At 42.0% G+C, this 17727-nt stretch overlaps 1 protein-coding gene across 1 annotated transcript in view; it reads left to right on the forward strand.

Annotated features, from left to right (window-relative positions):
- The window catches only part of TRPM6 (transient receptor potential cation channel subfamily M member 6), a 140926-nt gene that overhangs the window by 78058 nt on the left and 45141 nt on the right, over positions 1–17727 (forward strand). Inside the window, exons 23-24 of the mRNA XM_056118745.1 lie at positions 1398–1591; positions 7008–7140. Of these exons, the coding sequence (XP_055974720.1) occupies positions 1398–1591; positions 7008–7140 (327 nt within the window). The remainder of the gene's footprint in view (positions 1–1397; positions 1592–7007; positions 7141–17727) is intronic.

Genomic DNA, 17727 nt, shown 5'->3' on the forward strand with positions numbered 1-17727 from the left:
GCCTGGTGATGCACAGTAGACCATATGGGATATTGGGAATTGAACCCAGGGCAAACAACCTACCCATTGTACTATCACTCTGGCTGATTTTTTAAAAAATTTGTTGTAAATTTTATTAAAGCACAATGAGTTACAATATGATTCATCATTGTGTTTTTGGCATACAGTGTTCCATCTCTGATCCTGCTAGTGTCAACTTCTCTCCACCAGCGTTCCAAGTTCCCTTTCTTCTTTTTTTTTTAAAAATTTTTATTAGTGAAACACCATGAGGTACACTTGTAGACTTACAAATTTTTGTGCTTGGGTTTCAGTTATACAATGATCGAATACCCATCCCTCCACCAGTGCCCATTCTCCACCACCACGGATCCCAGTATCCCTCCCACCCCCCAACCCCCCATCCCACCCTACCTTTGTGGCAGGGCATTCTCTTTTGTTATCTGTCTCCTTTTGAGTGCTGTGGTTTGCAAAAGAGACATTGAGTGGCAATCTTGTTCGGTCTATAGTCTACTCTCATCACGCATTTCCCATCCTGAGAGGAACCTCCCAACACCCTTTATGCGTTATTACAGAGGACCTGAAACACGCTGTGAAGATCGCCACCTGCTGGAGACAGACTGTAGTAACTTGGAGTTACCACTGTAATTCGGCCAGTTCTCAAACTTCCTTGTGTCCTGGTATCATCAACTGGATGCCCGCTAGTATATCTGCACTGGAGTTTGGAAATTAGTAGCTTGGGGATAAGGCCTAGCAATGTGCACTTCCGGGGCCGGAGCGATAGTACAGCAGGCAGAGTACTTGCTGTGCATGCTGTCCACCTGGGTTCAATCCCTGGCAGCAAGTAGGATCTGTTGAACACCACCAGGAGTGATGTTCAACCCTGAGCACAGACCCTGGAGTGAACCCTGAGCTCACTCACAATCCAAGACAAAACCCAAAGAGTTAGCACTTCCTTCTCTCCAGTGGTATTTTCTACCTCTTGCTTGTTATGTAAGCAACATCTATGTGCATATAGGAATGGTGATTAACTTGTTTTCTTTGGAAGACGAATCATACATGAAATCAGTACAAGAATCATAAATGAAGTGACTTTTTTTTTTTTTTGCTTTTTTGGGTCACACCCGGCGATGCACAAGGGTTACTCCTGGCTCTGCACTCAGGAATTACCACTGACAGTGCTCAGGGAACCATATGGGATGCTGGGAATCGAACCCGGGTCTGCCACATGCAAGGCAAATGCCCTACCCGCTGTGCTATTGCTCCAGCCACCCATTAAATGACTTTTTATAGGAATTAACTGCTGTCATGCCAGGTGAAGCAACTCTGAAAGCTGGAAATTAAAAGAAGTTCTGTTTCAGGATTCTGCATTGAAATGTCCCTCTTACTACACTTTGCAGTAATGTTTACGTAGACATGAAATCCATTTCAAACAAACTGTGGAAATACAATCGCTACCGCTACACCATGACCTACCATGAGAAGCCTTGGCTGCCTCCGCCGTTCATCCTCCTGAGCCATGTTGGCCTCCTCCTTCGCCGGCTCTGCCATCATCCAGTCCCAAACGACCAAGAAGAGGGGGACGTTGGATTAAGTAAGTTTTCACTGGTGGGGCTGGAGGAAAAGGAAAAGAGGGGAGACCCTAGGTCAAGACACACAGGTGCTCTATCCATCACAGTCATGCATAGATGGAGGGCTTGGGAGTTAATAGAATATAGACAGAGGTATAAGGCTATCAGCTGAGGACTGGACAGGATACAGCCAGTAGGGCGTCTGGTTTGCATGTAGCGGACCTGGGTTCTGTCCCTCGCATCCCATATGATCCCCTAAGCCCCACCAGGAGTGATCTTTGGGTCACACCTGGCAATGCACAGAGGTTCCTCCTGGCTCTGCACTCAGGAGTTACTCCTGGTGCTGCTCAGGGGATCATATGGGGTGCTGGGAATCGAACCCAGGTCGGTCGCGTGCAAGGCAAACGCCCTACCTGCTGTGTTATCTCTTCAGTCCCAGGAGTGATCTTTGAATTCAAAGTCAGGAGCAAATTCTGAGAACTTTCAGGTGTAGCCCCCCCCCCCAAAAAAAAAAACCCCAAAGAAAATGGGGGGAGGGGGGTGGTTGGGAGGGAAGAGCAAATAGTACAGCAGATAGGGCACTTGCCTTACAAGCAGTCAACCTGGGATTGATCCTTGGCATCCTTTATGGTCCCGTGAGCACCTCCAGGAATAATTCCTGAGCACAGAGCCAGAGTAAACCCTGCGCATTGCAGGGTGTTCCCTTCCTCAAAAAATAGGTGTATCACAATGGAGTACTGTGTAGCTGTTAGAATAGATGAAGTCATGAAATTTACATACAAGTGGTACTGCATGGAAAGTATCATGTTAAGCGAAATGAGTCAGAAAGAGAGGGATAGACATAGAAAGCTTGCATTCATCTGGGGGACATAAAGTAACAAAATAGGAGACTAACACCCCAAAATGGCCGAGATTAGTACCAGGAATTTTGCTCCATGGCTTGGAGGCCAGTCACACATGCTAGGGGAAAAGGGAGCTCAGATAGAGAAGGGAGCACCAAATAAAGGTGTTGGGAGGATCCTCCCAGGATGGGAGAAGCATGCTGAAAGTATGCTATAGACCGAACATAATTGCCACTCAGTGCCTCTTTTGCAAATCACAACACCCAATAAGAGAGAGAGAACAAAAGGGAATGCCCTGCCACAGAGGCAGGGTGGGATGGGGAGGTTGGGGGGTGGGAGGGATACTGGGATCCGTGGTGGTGGGAAATGGGCGCTGGTGGAGGGATGGGTACTTGATCATTGTATAACTGAAACCCAAGCACGAAAATTTGTAAGTCTACAACTGTACCTCATGATGTCTCACTAATAAAAAAAAATAGGTGTATCAGCTGAGAACCTGGTTCTCCAGAGACTTGGATCTCTTGAATGTGGTTGTAACTGAGCTTCAAGGGATTAACTCCTGGAGAGCAGACACAGTGACCCATGACCGTTTTCCTCCTGAATTCCAAAGAGACAAGAGTGTTAGAAGGTCTGGGAGGCTAAGGAGGAGCCGTATTCTGAATAACATTAAAGCTATGGTTCTTTGATCTATTGAGCTTGGGGGGATTCTAAATGAGGTTTCATATTTTCAAGAAGTCTATGCAAGGATTCAGAAATTCGTTCTGTCTCTGTCTCTATCTCTCTCATTCTGTCTCTGCCTCCACCCCTCTCTTTCCCAAGCTAAAGTCTGTGTATTTTGATATTGTCTGAGTGATTTTCTCATTGCCTTATGTTGACTGGATGGTAAGACGGTCACACTAAAAGGACAAAAGTACTACGTGGTTTTCTTTTCTTCGAAAGTACTTCTTCTCTATGTGAGTGGTGGTACCAGGCTTATTTCTAGATCATCCTGAGATATACAGGAAATGAGTAGCATGAATTCACCCTTCTTCATCTCAGGATTTATATCCAAAAGGCAAAAAGTCTTTTCTAGTATTTGGGGAAGACTGAAATGAACAAAAGAGGCTGATGGTCTGTTTTACTGCATGTTTCAAGGACTCGACACTGTCACTGATTTTTGGTGCAGAAATGATGTATTCACTTACAGGGTACTTACTAGCCCATCCCCAAAGGAAGATTTTACTGTATTGCCTTTCTAGAGCTAGAAAAGAAAAATTCTGAATTTCCAATTCTCTTTGCAAGGGTTTCAGAGAAGAAACTTATAGGCACTTTATAACTTTTGATAAGCCCTTAAGCAAGTATTATTATAAGGTGGATGTGGTGATGTGCTTTTGCTTTTTGGTAGTGTCTAAAGTATTTTTCTTTAAAGTATTTTTCTTCTCCTGGATCACTTTGAAAATGTCTTTTAAAAAATATCTTTTCCTGGTGTTTCCAAGAAATTCAGCCGAAGCACAAGTGGAGTTAATTTTAAGGCTGAAAGTGATCCTGTAATTTTTTACTTCTAATAGAAAATCATCCCAGCAGAATCATTGCAACATAATAACAGTCGCTTGAGAGATCCTGAAGTTAATAGGTTTTGGTCAGATATTCTAGCGCTATATCAAAAGAGATGTATAAATATATTTATAATAATAGAATTATAAATAATAACTATTATAAATAAAAAGATTTATCTATAAATGAATAGATTTATTTATCTGGATTCAAAAGATGTTTCTTCATAAAACTCCTGTAAATGTTCGATTCATAGAGGTATGTAAGCTCTTGAAAATTCTTTTTTTCTATTTTTTTTTATGTAGGTGTACTGTTATTTATTCAGCCACTGATTAACTGATTGAATTGGGCATGAACTCCGCCTTACTTTTTTTACATAATTTTATTTTTTTTCTTCTTATATTTATTTATTGAATCACTGTGGAAAAAGTTACAAAGTTTTCAGGTTTAAGTCTCGGTCATACATTGATCAAACACCTTTCCCTTCACCAGTAATCATTTTTCACCATGAAGAACGCCAATATACTCCCCCTCCCAGCCCTCCCAATGCCTCTGAGGCAGATGATTTCTACTTAATTTTTCTCTACATTGATTATATTCATTATTTTGACAAAAGATGCACCGTTATTGTTTAGAGTTTCCCTCCCAACAATCAGAATTGCTGAAAAGGCATTATGAAATACTTTGTTTTCTGTAGCTGGTTATGAGAATCATATAATGATTTTGGATTTCTGCAAAGAGCCAGATAACTACGAGATTGGTTTCTGTGCGTCTGGTGTTATATGGCTGTGCCGTAGAAGCTCTTGAAAATTCTTGAATTTCCTTTGTAATGAGAAGCAAAACGTTTGGATATGAGACAGCAGTGCCACCTTGTGGAAAGTTGCAAGAATGCTTGCCATGTTTTCATCCTAACTATTACTGGAATTGCCTTTCAGGGTGTTTGCTTTCAGGGTTACTAGGTTGAAATCACAATCATGAACATCTTGTTCCTAAGAGACTATTCGAGGGGGGTTAGGCTACACCCAAGGTGCTCAGGAGTTATTCCTGATTCTATGCTCAGGAGTGATTTTTGGTGGTGCTTGTGGGACCGTGTGTGGTGCCTAGGATTCGAACCGAGGCCAGCCACATGCAAGACAAGTGCCTTAACCCAGTGGATTCTGTTATCAAAGAAGACCTTTGAGAGTTTGGGGGAAAATATTGATTTTTAAAAAGTATTAGAAAGATTCTTCCACAAAATCATAAAACATTGTGTCCGTGAGTTGTGAATATATTTTATGTAAGTGTTGGTATATTTGTATTTCTTATGAATTCAGGGAAACACTAATGCCCTTCCCCCCACCCCCATAGTTTTAGTGAAAGAATTTAAAAAAGATAATGTTCTAATTCTTGCCTTTTTTGGAATATCGGTGATTTTTTTTATGAATATTAGGAAAATGCTCCAAAGCGGATACATTCTTCTCAAGATTAGCTTGAGAGCCAAGTTGATAGACCAACTGGAATTTCTGACATTTGATGTATAATTACATTGGTGACATTTGATCAGCAAGTGATGTATCTTTTCATGAGATATGTAATTATACCAGGGAAGTAGCATAGCTTTGAGTAACCACTCGTTGGCAATTTTATCTTTTTTTAAAGAGAAAAAAACCTAAAATATATTCGTAGAAATATACTCACAGAAACAGAAAAACTGAGTCATAGAAATTCAGAATTACAGGATTGTAATTTTTATTACATTTAATGAACTAGTTTCAGCATTTAATCTTTTTTTTTCTAGCCTTGTTCTAGCCTACAGGTGATTTACTGTCATCTTGAAAAATACAAAATAGTTGGTGGGCATGGAAAAAAAGGACATTTTTCCTATATGCTTATGGGTATGGTGAGTTTTTGTTGATGTGTACAAACACTCTAACTAGCCCATGCAAACATGGAAATGTGTGTCACGGGAGCCATCCTCAAATTCCCATCCCTGCTTCTAGAACCAGTGGGAAAGACACATGCTCCAATTTCTTTTTTTATTTGGCTTCCTCACCAGCATGGTAAAGGCAGTGTGAGAAGGTAGTGTATTTCCGTATATGGCACTGTAGCACTGTCCTCCTGTTTTTCATCGATTTGCTTGAGCGGGCTCAGTAACGTCTCCATCCTGAGACTTGTTGTTACTGTGTTTGGCATATTGAATACATCAAGGGAGTTCGCCAGGCTTTGCCATGTGGGTGAGATATTCTCGGTAGCTTGCCGGGCTCTCCAAGAGGGGAAGAGGAATCCAACTCAGGTTGGCCATGTGGACCTCGTGCAAGGCAAACGCCCTACCCACTGTGCTATGGCTCCAGCCCAGTTCTGTATGTACAGATATATAAATATATATGCATATTCTTTTTAATATTTTTAAAGTTAGATGCCTTTTATTTAAAAAAATTTTATTGGTGAGACACCATGAAGTACAGTTGTAGACTTACATATTTTGTGTTTTGGGTTTCAATTTATAATGATCAAATACCCATCCCTCCACCAGTGCCCATTCTCCACCACCACTAATCCCAGTATCCCTCCCACCCCCACCCCCCCCCATCCCACCCTGCCTCTGTGGCAGGGCATTCCCCTCTGTTCTCTCTCTCCTTTTGTGTGTTGTGGTTTGCAAAAGAGGCATTGAGTGGCAATCATGCCTTTTTGTTTTCTTGCAAAATTTTTTTGGGCTAATGTATAAATACAAACGAAACTACGCAAAATATATATTGGTAGTTTTGTTTTTATGTGCTTTTGGGCCACCTCCAGTGATGCTGGGACTCCTGCTTTGTGGGTGCGTGTGTATGTGAGTGTGTGTGTGTGGGGGGGGGGCTCATGCAGCATCAGGGACTTCGCTGGGCTTGGCAGCGTACAAGGCCTTGTCTTACCTTCTGTACCATCATCTCTGGCCCCAGGCAGCAAACTTTCGGCACACACATGTCATTTTATCGATCCTCATCACAGGGGCAGAAAAGCCTTTCCTATACCGTGTTCCACTTCCTCTCAGATGTCACTCATGATATTTTTTCTTTATTCCCCCTGTATGTACTCATTTCCACAGAACTCTACCTGAGTAAAGAGGACCTGAAAAAGCTTCACGATTTTGAAGAACAGTGCGTGGAGAAATACTTCCACGAGAAGATGGAATGTGTGAATTGCAGCTGGGAGGAGCAAATCCGAGTGACGTCGGAAAGGTGAGAGGGGGGTATCTGTCCTTTGGGGCAGGCGACCCCAGAGGAGGGGGTTCTTCTGGAAGGCAGTGCAGGGAGTGGGCTCCCTACTCATCTGTCCTCTAACCTGTCCTCTAACCTGTCCTCTAACCGGGAACTCGGCTCCGGCCAGTGTCCGGGTTCTTAGAGGCCAGTGGCCAAGAAGTGGCCAGAGGCTCTTCCCTGGACCTGTATTCTGGTGTCCGTGCAGGGGTGAAGGGATGGGGAGCGGAGATGGAGCAGGGAACTGTGAAAGGTGGTAAGGACGGTCAGACAGTGGGAGGAGGAGGAGGAGGAGGAGAAGAAGGAGGAGGAGGAAGAGGAGGAGGGGGGGGAGGAGGAGGAAGGAAGGAAGGAAAGGGTGAAGGTGTGATCTGTGGGAGGGGGCCACGTGCAGGAGGCAGACACAGCCAGGACATGTCCCCTGGCAGAAGGGACGGCAAGGTCCAAGGCTGGAGCACCCCAAGGCCTGAAGTGGGGCAGTGCTGGCTTCTCTGGGACTTGTGCTGTTCTGGGGGAGTGTGGCTGGGCAGTGGGTGGTTGGTGGCACCGGGAGTGACTGGGCAGTAGAGTGACTGGGCAGATGGGTGGCACCACTGGGGTGGAGAAAAGTTGATAGGTGGAGACAGATATTGTGGACAGCTTTTTGATTTTGTGAACCATGATATTTATTTTTTTTTAAATATTCTAACAATATGTTCTTGAATATTTTACTCTTTTAAATTTGTTTGTTTTTGCTTTTTGGGTCACACCTGGCAATGCACAGGGGTTGCTCCTGGCTCTGCACTCAGGAATTATCCCTGGTGGTGCTCAGGGGACCATAAGGGATGCTGGGGATTGAACCCAGGTCGGCCGCGTGCAAGGCAAATGCCCCACCCGCAGTGCTATTGCTCCAGCCCTACATTTTAATTTTTTTTTAAATATTTTTAAAGTTAGATATCTTGTTATTTTTTCTTTGCAAATTTTTTTTTGTTTTGGATAATTTAGACTCATTTTTTTTGATACCAGTAAAAAACATAGAAAAAAGACAGTACTAGAAAAACATTTACACACTATTGCTTCTGAATTTAATGTCAAACTCATCTCTAAATAAAATCAAACCAAAGTGAAGTATAATTCATTGCCGATATATATATATATATACATACATATATATATATATATATATATGTTCACAAAGAGCCTTAAAACTCAGTAACTTAGGAAGAATCCATCATCTTTAACCTGATGTAATGCAACTATAAAAAATCAGTTTGCATCATAAAAATTATATTCAGTGCTATAAATTAAGGAAAAAAGGGCACCAAGGTAAAATTAAAATCGCCATCATTTATAAATAATTCTGTACTGAAAGACTAACATAATGTGCCAGAGAATCTAGAATAAATAAGTGATTCAGTAAGTCATGGGATTCAAACATCAATGCAGTAATCACTTTTTTCCTTTTTACTTTTCTAATGGGGTTTCTTTCTTTGAAATGTTACATGTACTCTTCACATATATGTTGCAGACAGCTTTTGTGAGAAGCTTTACTGAGAAATGAAGACCAGGGGACAGGACTGAGGTTTATGAAGGTGATTGTGTTTCTTGTGAAGACCAAGTGAGCGTGTGTGGCCCAGGGAATGACACAGGAAGAAAGAGATACAGGGAGGGGTTTGTTGAAGTGACTTCCTTGAGAAGGGGATTTTATGCAGGGTCTGTTCCTTGCAGGGAGGCAGGAGGGAACATGGCCAGTGTACACCTAGGGTAAGCAAAGGCCACTGTCTCTGAGAGTGCTTGTGGATCTGGGTGATTTGTGGGTGTGCAGGAAGACCTTTTATTTTATTTTATTTTAATTTATTTATTTGTTTTTGCTTTTTGGGTCACACCTGGCGATGCACAGGGGTTACTCCTGGCTCTATACTCAGAAGTTACTCCTGGCAGTGCTCGGGACCATATGGGATGCTGGGAACCGAACCCGGGTAGGCCGCGTGCAAGGCAAATGCCCTACCCACTATGCTATCTCTCCAGCCCCCAGGAAGACCTTTTAGAGTGTTGTAAAGAAAAGAGCAGATGAACTGGAGGAAGAGACTGTGTTAGAAAACTGTTGTAGGATTGGAGCTAGCTATCGTGGATGTCCTTGTAATTGTGGGTGCACTGTGTTGTGTGAAAATGTGAAGAGGGACATGTTTATACATGCATTGTTATCATTTTTAGTATATTCACTTTTCTGTGTGTGTGGTGCTGGGGATCGAACTTCGGACATCCTACCTGCAAGACACATGCATCCAAGGCCATGTATGTTTTTAAAATGCAGCAGTGTAAGCAAAACTGTAAGCAAATGATAGAAATAAAACAATGTTCTTTCTTTTTAATATTTTTGGGGGCACACCCAATGGTGTTCAGAGCTTACTCTTAGCTCTGTGCTCAGCGTCACTCCCAGCAGACTCAGGGGATCATATGGAGTTCTGGGGGTTGAATCTGGGTCTGCTGCATGCAAGGCAAGTGTCCTACCCATTGTACTCTCTCTCTAGCCACTATGTTCCTTCTTTTGAGAGATATATGGCGATAGTTAGAAATGATCACTCTGGACAAGAACTGAGTGCTTAGAGAGTAGGTAACGGAATATACATGATAACCTGTCAGTACCTATATTGTAAACTAGAATGCCCAGAAGGGCATCAGGGGGCAGAAATGTGTGTGTGTGTGTGTGTGTGTGTGTGTGTGTGTGTGAGAGAGAGAGAGAGAGAGAGAGAGAGAGAGAGAGAGAGGAATCAGACAGAGACAGAGACAGACAGACAGAGACAGATAGAGACAGACAGAGACAGACAGACAGACAGACAGAGAGAAAGAAGAAAAATGCCCGCCATAGAGGCAGTCTGGGGTGGGGTAGGGATGGGGGTAGTGGCAGAAGTGAGGGAAACTGGGGACATTGGTGGTAGAAAATGTACACTGGTGAAGGAGTGGGTAATGGTACATCCTATGACTGAACCCCATTTATGAACAGCATTGTAACTCTATCTCACAGTGACTCAATAAATTTTTAAAATAAAAAATAAAATATATAAAATAAATAAATAAATAAATAAAATTATGAAAAAAAAAAGCAAGGTGGAGTTCATGCCCAATTCAATCAGCTAATCAGTGGCTGAATAAATAGCAGTACTCCTAGGTAATAAAAAATATATACATATATGGCCTGGCTATATATAAAGGTCTATCTAATTTTGTATTCATTTCCTGATGTCTAAGCAGTGAATTCTATCACATGTCTTTCTTTAAAATTGGATCATATTAAGAACTTTTTAAAACCCCAATTTGGGTTTGAGTCATATTTCTGGGCTTAAAAATATATTTACATAAATAGGTATCTGAGTAGATGGATTTTACATTCAAATCTTATATTGAAGAAATTTTAATAACAGAAACTGTGCACCCTCAAATTCCTACTTTCCTTGTGTGCACTTCCTGCTGCCTCTCCCACACATCCTGCTTCCTTGAGCTAGGTTTGCTGAGCCCCTTGAACAGCTCGTTTCTCGGTTTGTGGGATTCATATAGTCCACGCATTCACAGGGGCAGGGGCAAGTCCTGGTTCTTCCACTTGACAGCTCTATGCTAATTCCAAGTAGCAAATATACTTTGGAGTCTCTGTTTTCTGACCCCAAACAAACACGAATGTGCACATAGGTCTGAAGAGCTGCTGTGAAGTTGTTGTGACACAGTATTGGTGAATTGTGTGGTTGAGATTGGACTGATAGGAGTACGTGGAAAATTGGTCTAGCACTATATAAAAACAGGCTCCAAAAATTGGGTTACGATTCCTTTTTTTTTCCTTAAATTTTTATTAGTGAAACACCATGAGGTACAGTTGTAGACTTACAAATTTTTGTGCTTGGGTTTCAGTTATACAATGATCAAGTACCCATCCCTCCACCAGTGCCCATTCTCCACCACCACCAGTCCCAGTATCCCTCCCACCCCCCATCTCCCCATCCCACTCTGCCTCTGTGGCGGGGCATTCCCTTTTGTTATCTTTCTCATTTTGAGTGCTGTGGTTTGCAAAAGAGACATTGAGTGGCAATCTTGTTCGGACTATAGTCTATTCTCATCAAGCATTTCCCATCCTGAGCTCCCAACACCCTTTAGTTGGTGCTCCCTTCTCTATCTGAGCTGCCTTTTCCCCTAGCGTGTGCAGCTGTCCTCAAAGCCCTGGAGTAATCCTCCTGGTACTTATCTCAGCTATTTTTGGGTGTAGTCTCCTATTTTGTTACTTTATGTTCCCTAGATGAATGCAATATTTCTATGTCTGTCCCTCTCTTTCTGACTCATTTCGCTTAGCATACTTTCCATGTAGTACCATTTGTATATGAATTTCATGACTTCATCTTTTCTAACAGCTGCATAGTACTCCATTGTGTAGATGTACCAAAGTTTCTTTAACCAGTCATCTGTTCTCGGGCACTCAGGTTTTTTTCAGATTCTAGCTATTGTAAAGAGTGCTGCAGTGAACAAACAAGTGCAGATGTCACTTCGACTATACTTTTTTGCCTCTCTGAGTTATATTCCCAGGAGTGGTGTTGCATTCCTTTTTTAAATTTAATTTTTTAATTGAATCACCATGAGATACAGTTACAAAGCTTTCATGATTGAGTTTCAGTCATACAATGATCAAACAACCATCCCTCCAATATCCCACCACCAATATCCCCAGTATCCCTCCCACCACCACCACTCCACCCTATGGCAGGCGCTCTCTTTCTCTCTATTTTGGGGCATTATGGTTTGCAATACAGATACTGAGAGGTCATCATGTTTGGTCCTTTGTCTACTTTCAGCACATACCTCCCATCCAGGTGTGCGGGACCCGGGGCGTAGAACTCCAAGCCTGCTCGGATTGGGACTGGGCCTCCTCCACCCAGATCCCCCATCTTCCAGTATGTAGGCATTACACCACCAACTGCCCCAGCACCATGTAATCCCATCAACAGCCAAGACCCAGAGATTATAAAACCCAGCTCCCGGACATCTTATTATCTAGTTCTTACTCTGGAGAAACTGGCAGGCTACCAAAAGTATCCTGCCCGCACGGCAGAGTCTGGCAAACTCCCCTTGTCATATTCTATATGCCAAAAACCAGTAACAATGATGGGTCTTATTCTCCTGACCCTTAAAAAGCCTCAAATGTGCTCTTTCTAAAATCTCAGGGCTAGGATGAAGGAGACGTTATTGGTGCCTGCTCGAGGCAATCGATGAACAGCAGGATGACAGTGATACAGTGGTCTCCCATCCCCTGAGTGATCCCTCCAACCGTCATTGTTTTAGTGATCCCTTCTCTACTGCAACTGCCTTCTCCCCAGCACTTGAGGCAGACTTCTAATTCTCTCTTAAATTATGATTTCTTTTTTTGTTGTTAAGCAGTGCTGGTTTAAAATCATGTATTTTAGGGCACAACACCGTCTTTTAAGTATGTTACCCTATCACAATCATCACTAGCATATAGATATCCTCTCCCCCTGTATTTAATTTATCTTTACAGTAAGGATGCTGTTGGGGGTCCTGAGGCTACTGGAGGTCACTCCAGGCAGTACTCGGTCAAGGTAGGGATCTGATAGCTTGAACCAGGGACCTTGGTGTCCTGATGCTTGACCCAACTTTACTAAGAGCCATACCTGGTGATCCTTTAAGCTTATATAGGGCCCTGTGTTTTATTTTGTTTATTTATTTATTTGATTTTTGAACCACACCTGGCAGTGCTCAGGTCTTGCTCCTGGCTCTATGCTCAGAAATCACTCTTGGTGCTCTGGATGAAACCTGGGTTGACCTTATATAAGACAAGTACCTTACTTGCTGTCTATCTCTTCTCTCTGGCTCCCATTTATTTTAAGTTTAAAAATAGTCTATTTTTGGGGTTTTTGGGGGGAAGTTTTGGGGGGAACTCACCTAGCAGTACTCAGGGCTTACTTCTGGATCTGTGCTCAGGGATCACTCATAATGCTTGAAAGACCATATGTGGTGCTAAGGATTGAATCTGGGTTGGCCAAATGCAAGACAAAAGTATAAACCTGTGTATTATCTCTCCAGCCCCCGTGTTTTCTTTTTCTTTTTTTTATAGTGACTATTTTTTTTTATAATTTTTATTAGTGGGACATCATGAGGTACGGTTGTAGACTTACAAATTTTTGTGCTTGGGTTTCAATTATACAATGATCAAATACCCATCCCTCCACCAGTGCCCATTTCCCACCACCACAGATCCCAGTATACCTCTCACCCCCCATTCCCTCCTCCCACCCTGCCAGAGGCAGGGCATTCCCTTTTGTTCTCTCTCTCCTATTGGGTGTTGTGGTCTGCAAAAGAGGCAATGGGTGGCAATCATGTTTGGTCTATAGTCTACTTTCAGCATGCTTCTCTCATCCTGGGAGGATCCTCCCAACACCCTTTATTTGGTGTTCCCTTCTTTTTATGTACAAGTTTCTTTCCAAACCATACTTGGCATAAGGGTAGCATTCCATTTATACAATGGAATACTACTCAGCTATAACAAAAGATGAAATCATGCAATTTGTTGAACAACCATGCAATGGATGGAACTAAGGGTATCATACTGAGTGAATTTAGTCAGAGGTGGAGGGACAAATACAGAATGACTTCTCATATGTTGAATACAAAGCAACATAGTAAGGGAACAATAAATGACTCAATTGATAACAGACTTTGAGAGAAGGTTTACCAAACTGAGTCTGCCAAATGGGTGGGTGTGGAAGAGGGAGGGCTTTTGAATCACTGGCTGAGAGAGTCTGACACTGATGGTAGATTTGGGGTTGCAACACTGAATGCCTGAAACAGTTATTAACAGTATTATAAATCATGGCACCAAAATAAAAGTTGAAAAATAAAATCAAGATACTCCAAAACTTGCCACATCCTTGATTATGAATGGGGACAAAGTTCTGGAGAGCTCACACTATAAATAAAGAGTCTAGGTTGTCAGTGCTATGAGTGGATTTACCTTCTACATAGAAGCCTTCAATTATACCGTGGGTCTCAGGAGTCAGCACTGGAACTAAGGGACTGGATGGAGACCAAGGAGTAGTTGAAGGCATCTGTGTAGAAGGTAGTAATCATAACGATGGTAATAAATCTGGCTTCGTTTATTATCCTATGCCATTATATTTCTGTTGATTCTTTGTCCTGGGATTTGCATCATGATTAGCGAGTAGATGATTGTATAGACTTAGAAAAGGATTCTGGATGCCTACAAGGACTCTTGAATTTGATTATGATGTTCTAATTTAACTTTAAAACCTAATAGTTTTACCTCTTTATAGAGATAGTCTACTACTGATAAGACTCTCTGGTGGAGATTATTTCTGGAGATGCTCATAAATGAGGTGTGGAGGGAGAGAGGAGTATTTCCCTGAGGTGACTGAGCAGTAGTTTGATGAGGGAGGGGAAGGAGGCTGCCTGGATATTTGCATGTTTGCCTACCAGGAAGGAAAAGGCCACCTATATGGTTAGAGAATTAAGTGCACTGTCAAAAATCAAAAATCAAATCATCCTGTTAATCGTCGATTGCCTCGAGCAGGCCCCAGTAACATCTCCTTCATCGTAGCCCTGAGATTATATTCAAGGCTCTTTAGAAGAATGAGACCCATCATTGTTACTGGTATTTGGCATATTGGGTACGCCACGGGGAGTTTGCTAGACTCTGCCCTGTGGGCAGGCTACATTCGGTAGCCTGCCAGTTTGTCCAAAGTAGGAATGAGATAATAAGATGTCATAATAAGATGTCCGGGAGCTGGTTCAAGTGCACTATGAAAGGGGAAATTGAGCTGGTATTAAAGCTGTTTTCTAGCTTACTTCTTTATTTGAAGTGTTGGCCCCCTTTTGACACTGATAACAAGCCTGCATTTCCCTATCTAGTCTATGGATTAAGGGGCATTTTTCTAAGCAGCACACACAGGTGTACTATATTTGAGAAATGCCCTATTTGAAAAACACTTTACACACTGCATGTTGACTGCTTTGAGATTTCTCCTTGGAGGTTTCCATCTCTGTCCTGCCCTATTAAGAAGGAACATTTGTGAAAACCTCCCAGCATGGGAAAAATCGATGTAATCTATGTACCACACTCCAGGGCCCTCAAAAGAATTTTCCCTCCATCCTTGACGAGCATCTGAGAGGTGCTGGGTGCAGTGGGTAATACCACTGAAAGAGATTGGATGCCAGGTTGGATGCCAGACTCTGCCCCCAACCACATGACCTAACCTCTTCTTAGGGTTCATAGTAATACTCGCCTGATAGATGTTTTCTGGGTAAAATAAAAACAATAGCACCATAGCACTGTCCTCCAGTTGTTCATCAGTTTGCTCGAGCGGGCACCAGTAATGTCTCATTGTTACTGTTTTTGGCATCTCGAATACATCACGGGTATCTTGCCAGGTATGCTGTGCGGGCGAGATACTCTCAGTAGCTTGCCAGGCTCTCCGAGAGGGATGGAGGAATCAAACCTGGGTCAGCCATGTGCAAGGCAAATGCTCTACCCGCTGTTCTATCACTCCAGCCCAAAATAAAAATAATAACTTTTGTAAAATCCTGGCACAACAACTATTATGTTTGTCTGGATGATTCTAATTGTGTTCGTTACAAGCTTATTTTAAAATATGTGTCCAAAGGCCCACAGTGGAATAAGTCACTGGTCTTCCCTCCCATCTGAAAACCTTGCACGGAGCCAAAGGAAAATGATAAGAATGCATGCATCAGAATGATTAAAAACTAGATTAAGGGCTGGAGAGATAGCACAGTGGGTAGGGCGTTTGCCTTGCATGCGGCCGACCTGGGTTCGATTCCTGGCATCCCATATGGTCCCCTGAGCACCGCCAGGAGTAACTCCTGAGTGCAGAGCCAGGAGTAACCCCTGAGCATCGCCGGGTGTGACCCAAAAAGCAAAAAAAAAAAAAAAAAAAAAATCTAGATAAAATGAATGCAGTAGGTGGTCAAGGGATCTAATTAAAACATGTTTCATAGGACATTGAGTTTTAGGAAGTAAGTGCCTGTAAAAGCAAGAGGACCCGATTGGAGAGTGACCCCGTTATTAATCTAACAGGTCTTTTTTTTTTTTTGGTAGCATATCACCTGTTGCTGTAAATAGTTGCTGATTCCTGTTGTATCTGTTAGAAGTGACTGCCGCTAATGGAACTTAATGAGTCTCTATTAGGGCTTTTTAGACCATGCTGTTTTTGAATGAGAAGAAAGAATGCATTAGATGGAAAGGCTCTAATTAGCAGGGTGGGAAGAAATATACATATATTTTGTGATCTCTGCCTCATCTTTTTTGCTCATTCTAGTTTTACAGATTCCAGAAGGTCAGGAAACATTTATTGAGCCCCTGCTGAGATAGAGAAGTTGAATTCTACAGCAGAAGCAAGAAAGGTTTACACCAAAAGACTCTTATAATAAAAGAACCCCTTCCACCCCATCCTCTTCTTTCATTATCTCTGCAAAGCTTCCCAGAAGAAGATTTCTCACTATCATGATAAGATGTAGCCCAGAGTGGAGGTATCTACCACAATTTTGCTCTTAGAACTAAACTCTATGGTTTAACCACAATTTCTCAACCCCCCAAAATAAGGTGGTGGGTAATTTGTTTACTTATGCACATGGTTATGTCAGTCATGAACTGTTGGTTAGATGCCTTTTCTTGCTGGTTTTAATTTTACTTATGTTTATCAAAGACTTTCATTATTGAAAAACTGAAAAGTTTATCTCCTCCTCCAATGAAAAGTTGGAACAGGGGAATAAAAGAAGAAAAAGTAATGTCCTATGGGGCTGGCGCAATAGCACAGTGGGTAGAGCATTTGCCTTGCACGCGGCCAACCTGGGTTCAATTCCCAGCATCCCATCTATTCCCTCAAGCACTACCAGGAGTAATTTCTGAGTGTAGAGCCAGGAGTAGCCCCTGTGCATCTCTGGGTGTAACCCAAAAAGTAAAAAAATAAAAAGTCCTAAACTGGAGCTCACTGGGATACATTTACTTTTTTTTCATTTAGTCTTCTGCATATTTTTAGTTAAAATTATGCAAATTTATATTTTGTTTCCCCTTTGCATATACATTTTTTAATGATTAAACATTCTCTGTAAATATAATTTACTTACAGAAAAGTTTGCGTTGCAGACCATAACGTTTGACTCTACTTGCAATTCACTTCTGTACTTGAATACTTGAAGATGTCTTGTGTTATTTTTTTCATGAATTCAATGACTGGAATGCCATAATTTTTGAGTTAAAAGTATTTTAGATAATTAAAAAAACTGCCTCGGGCTTTTTCTGAATGTAGGCTTCTGAAGAAGAGTTCTATTTGAGACTTGGAAAAGCCTATTTGAACTGTAGACTTGGAAGTTTAAAAACTTATTATGGTTTAGGTCATAGTGTTTCAAAAACGTTCAAGTTCGTAGTGTTGGTATATAAAGTTACTGTACTATATAATGCCACCAAAAGTGTTTGTGACTTCACCACTGTCCCTATATCAGCTCTGTTTCCATCTGCATTCTCTCTACCCATGTTTGCTAATAAGTTTTCAAATCCAAGGACAA

This window comes from Sorex fumeus, unplaced genomic scaffold (assembly GCF_029834395.1).
Source record: "Sorex fumeus unplaced genomic scaffold, SorFum_2.1 ptg000038l, whole genome shotgun sequence".
NCBI classification, from domain to species: domain Eukaryota; kingdom Metazoa; phylum Chordata; class Mammalia; order Eulipotyphla; family Soricidae; genus Sorex; species Sorex fumeus.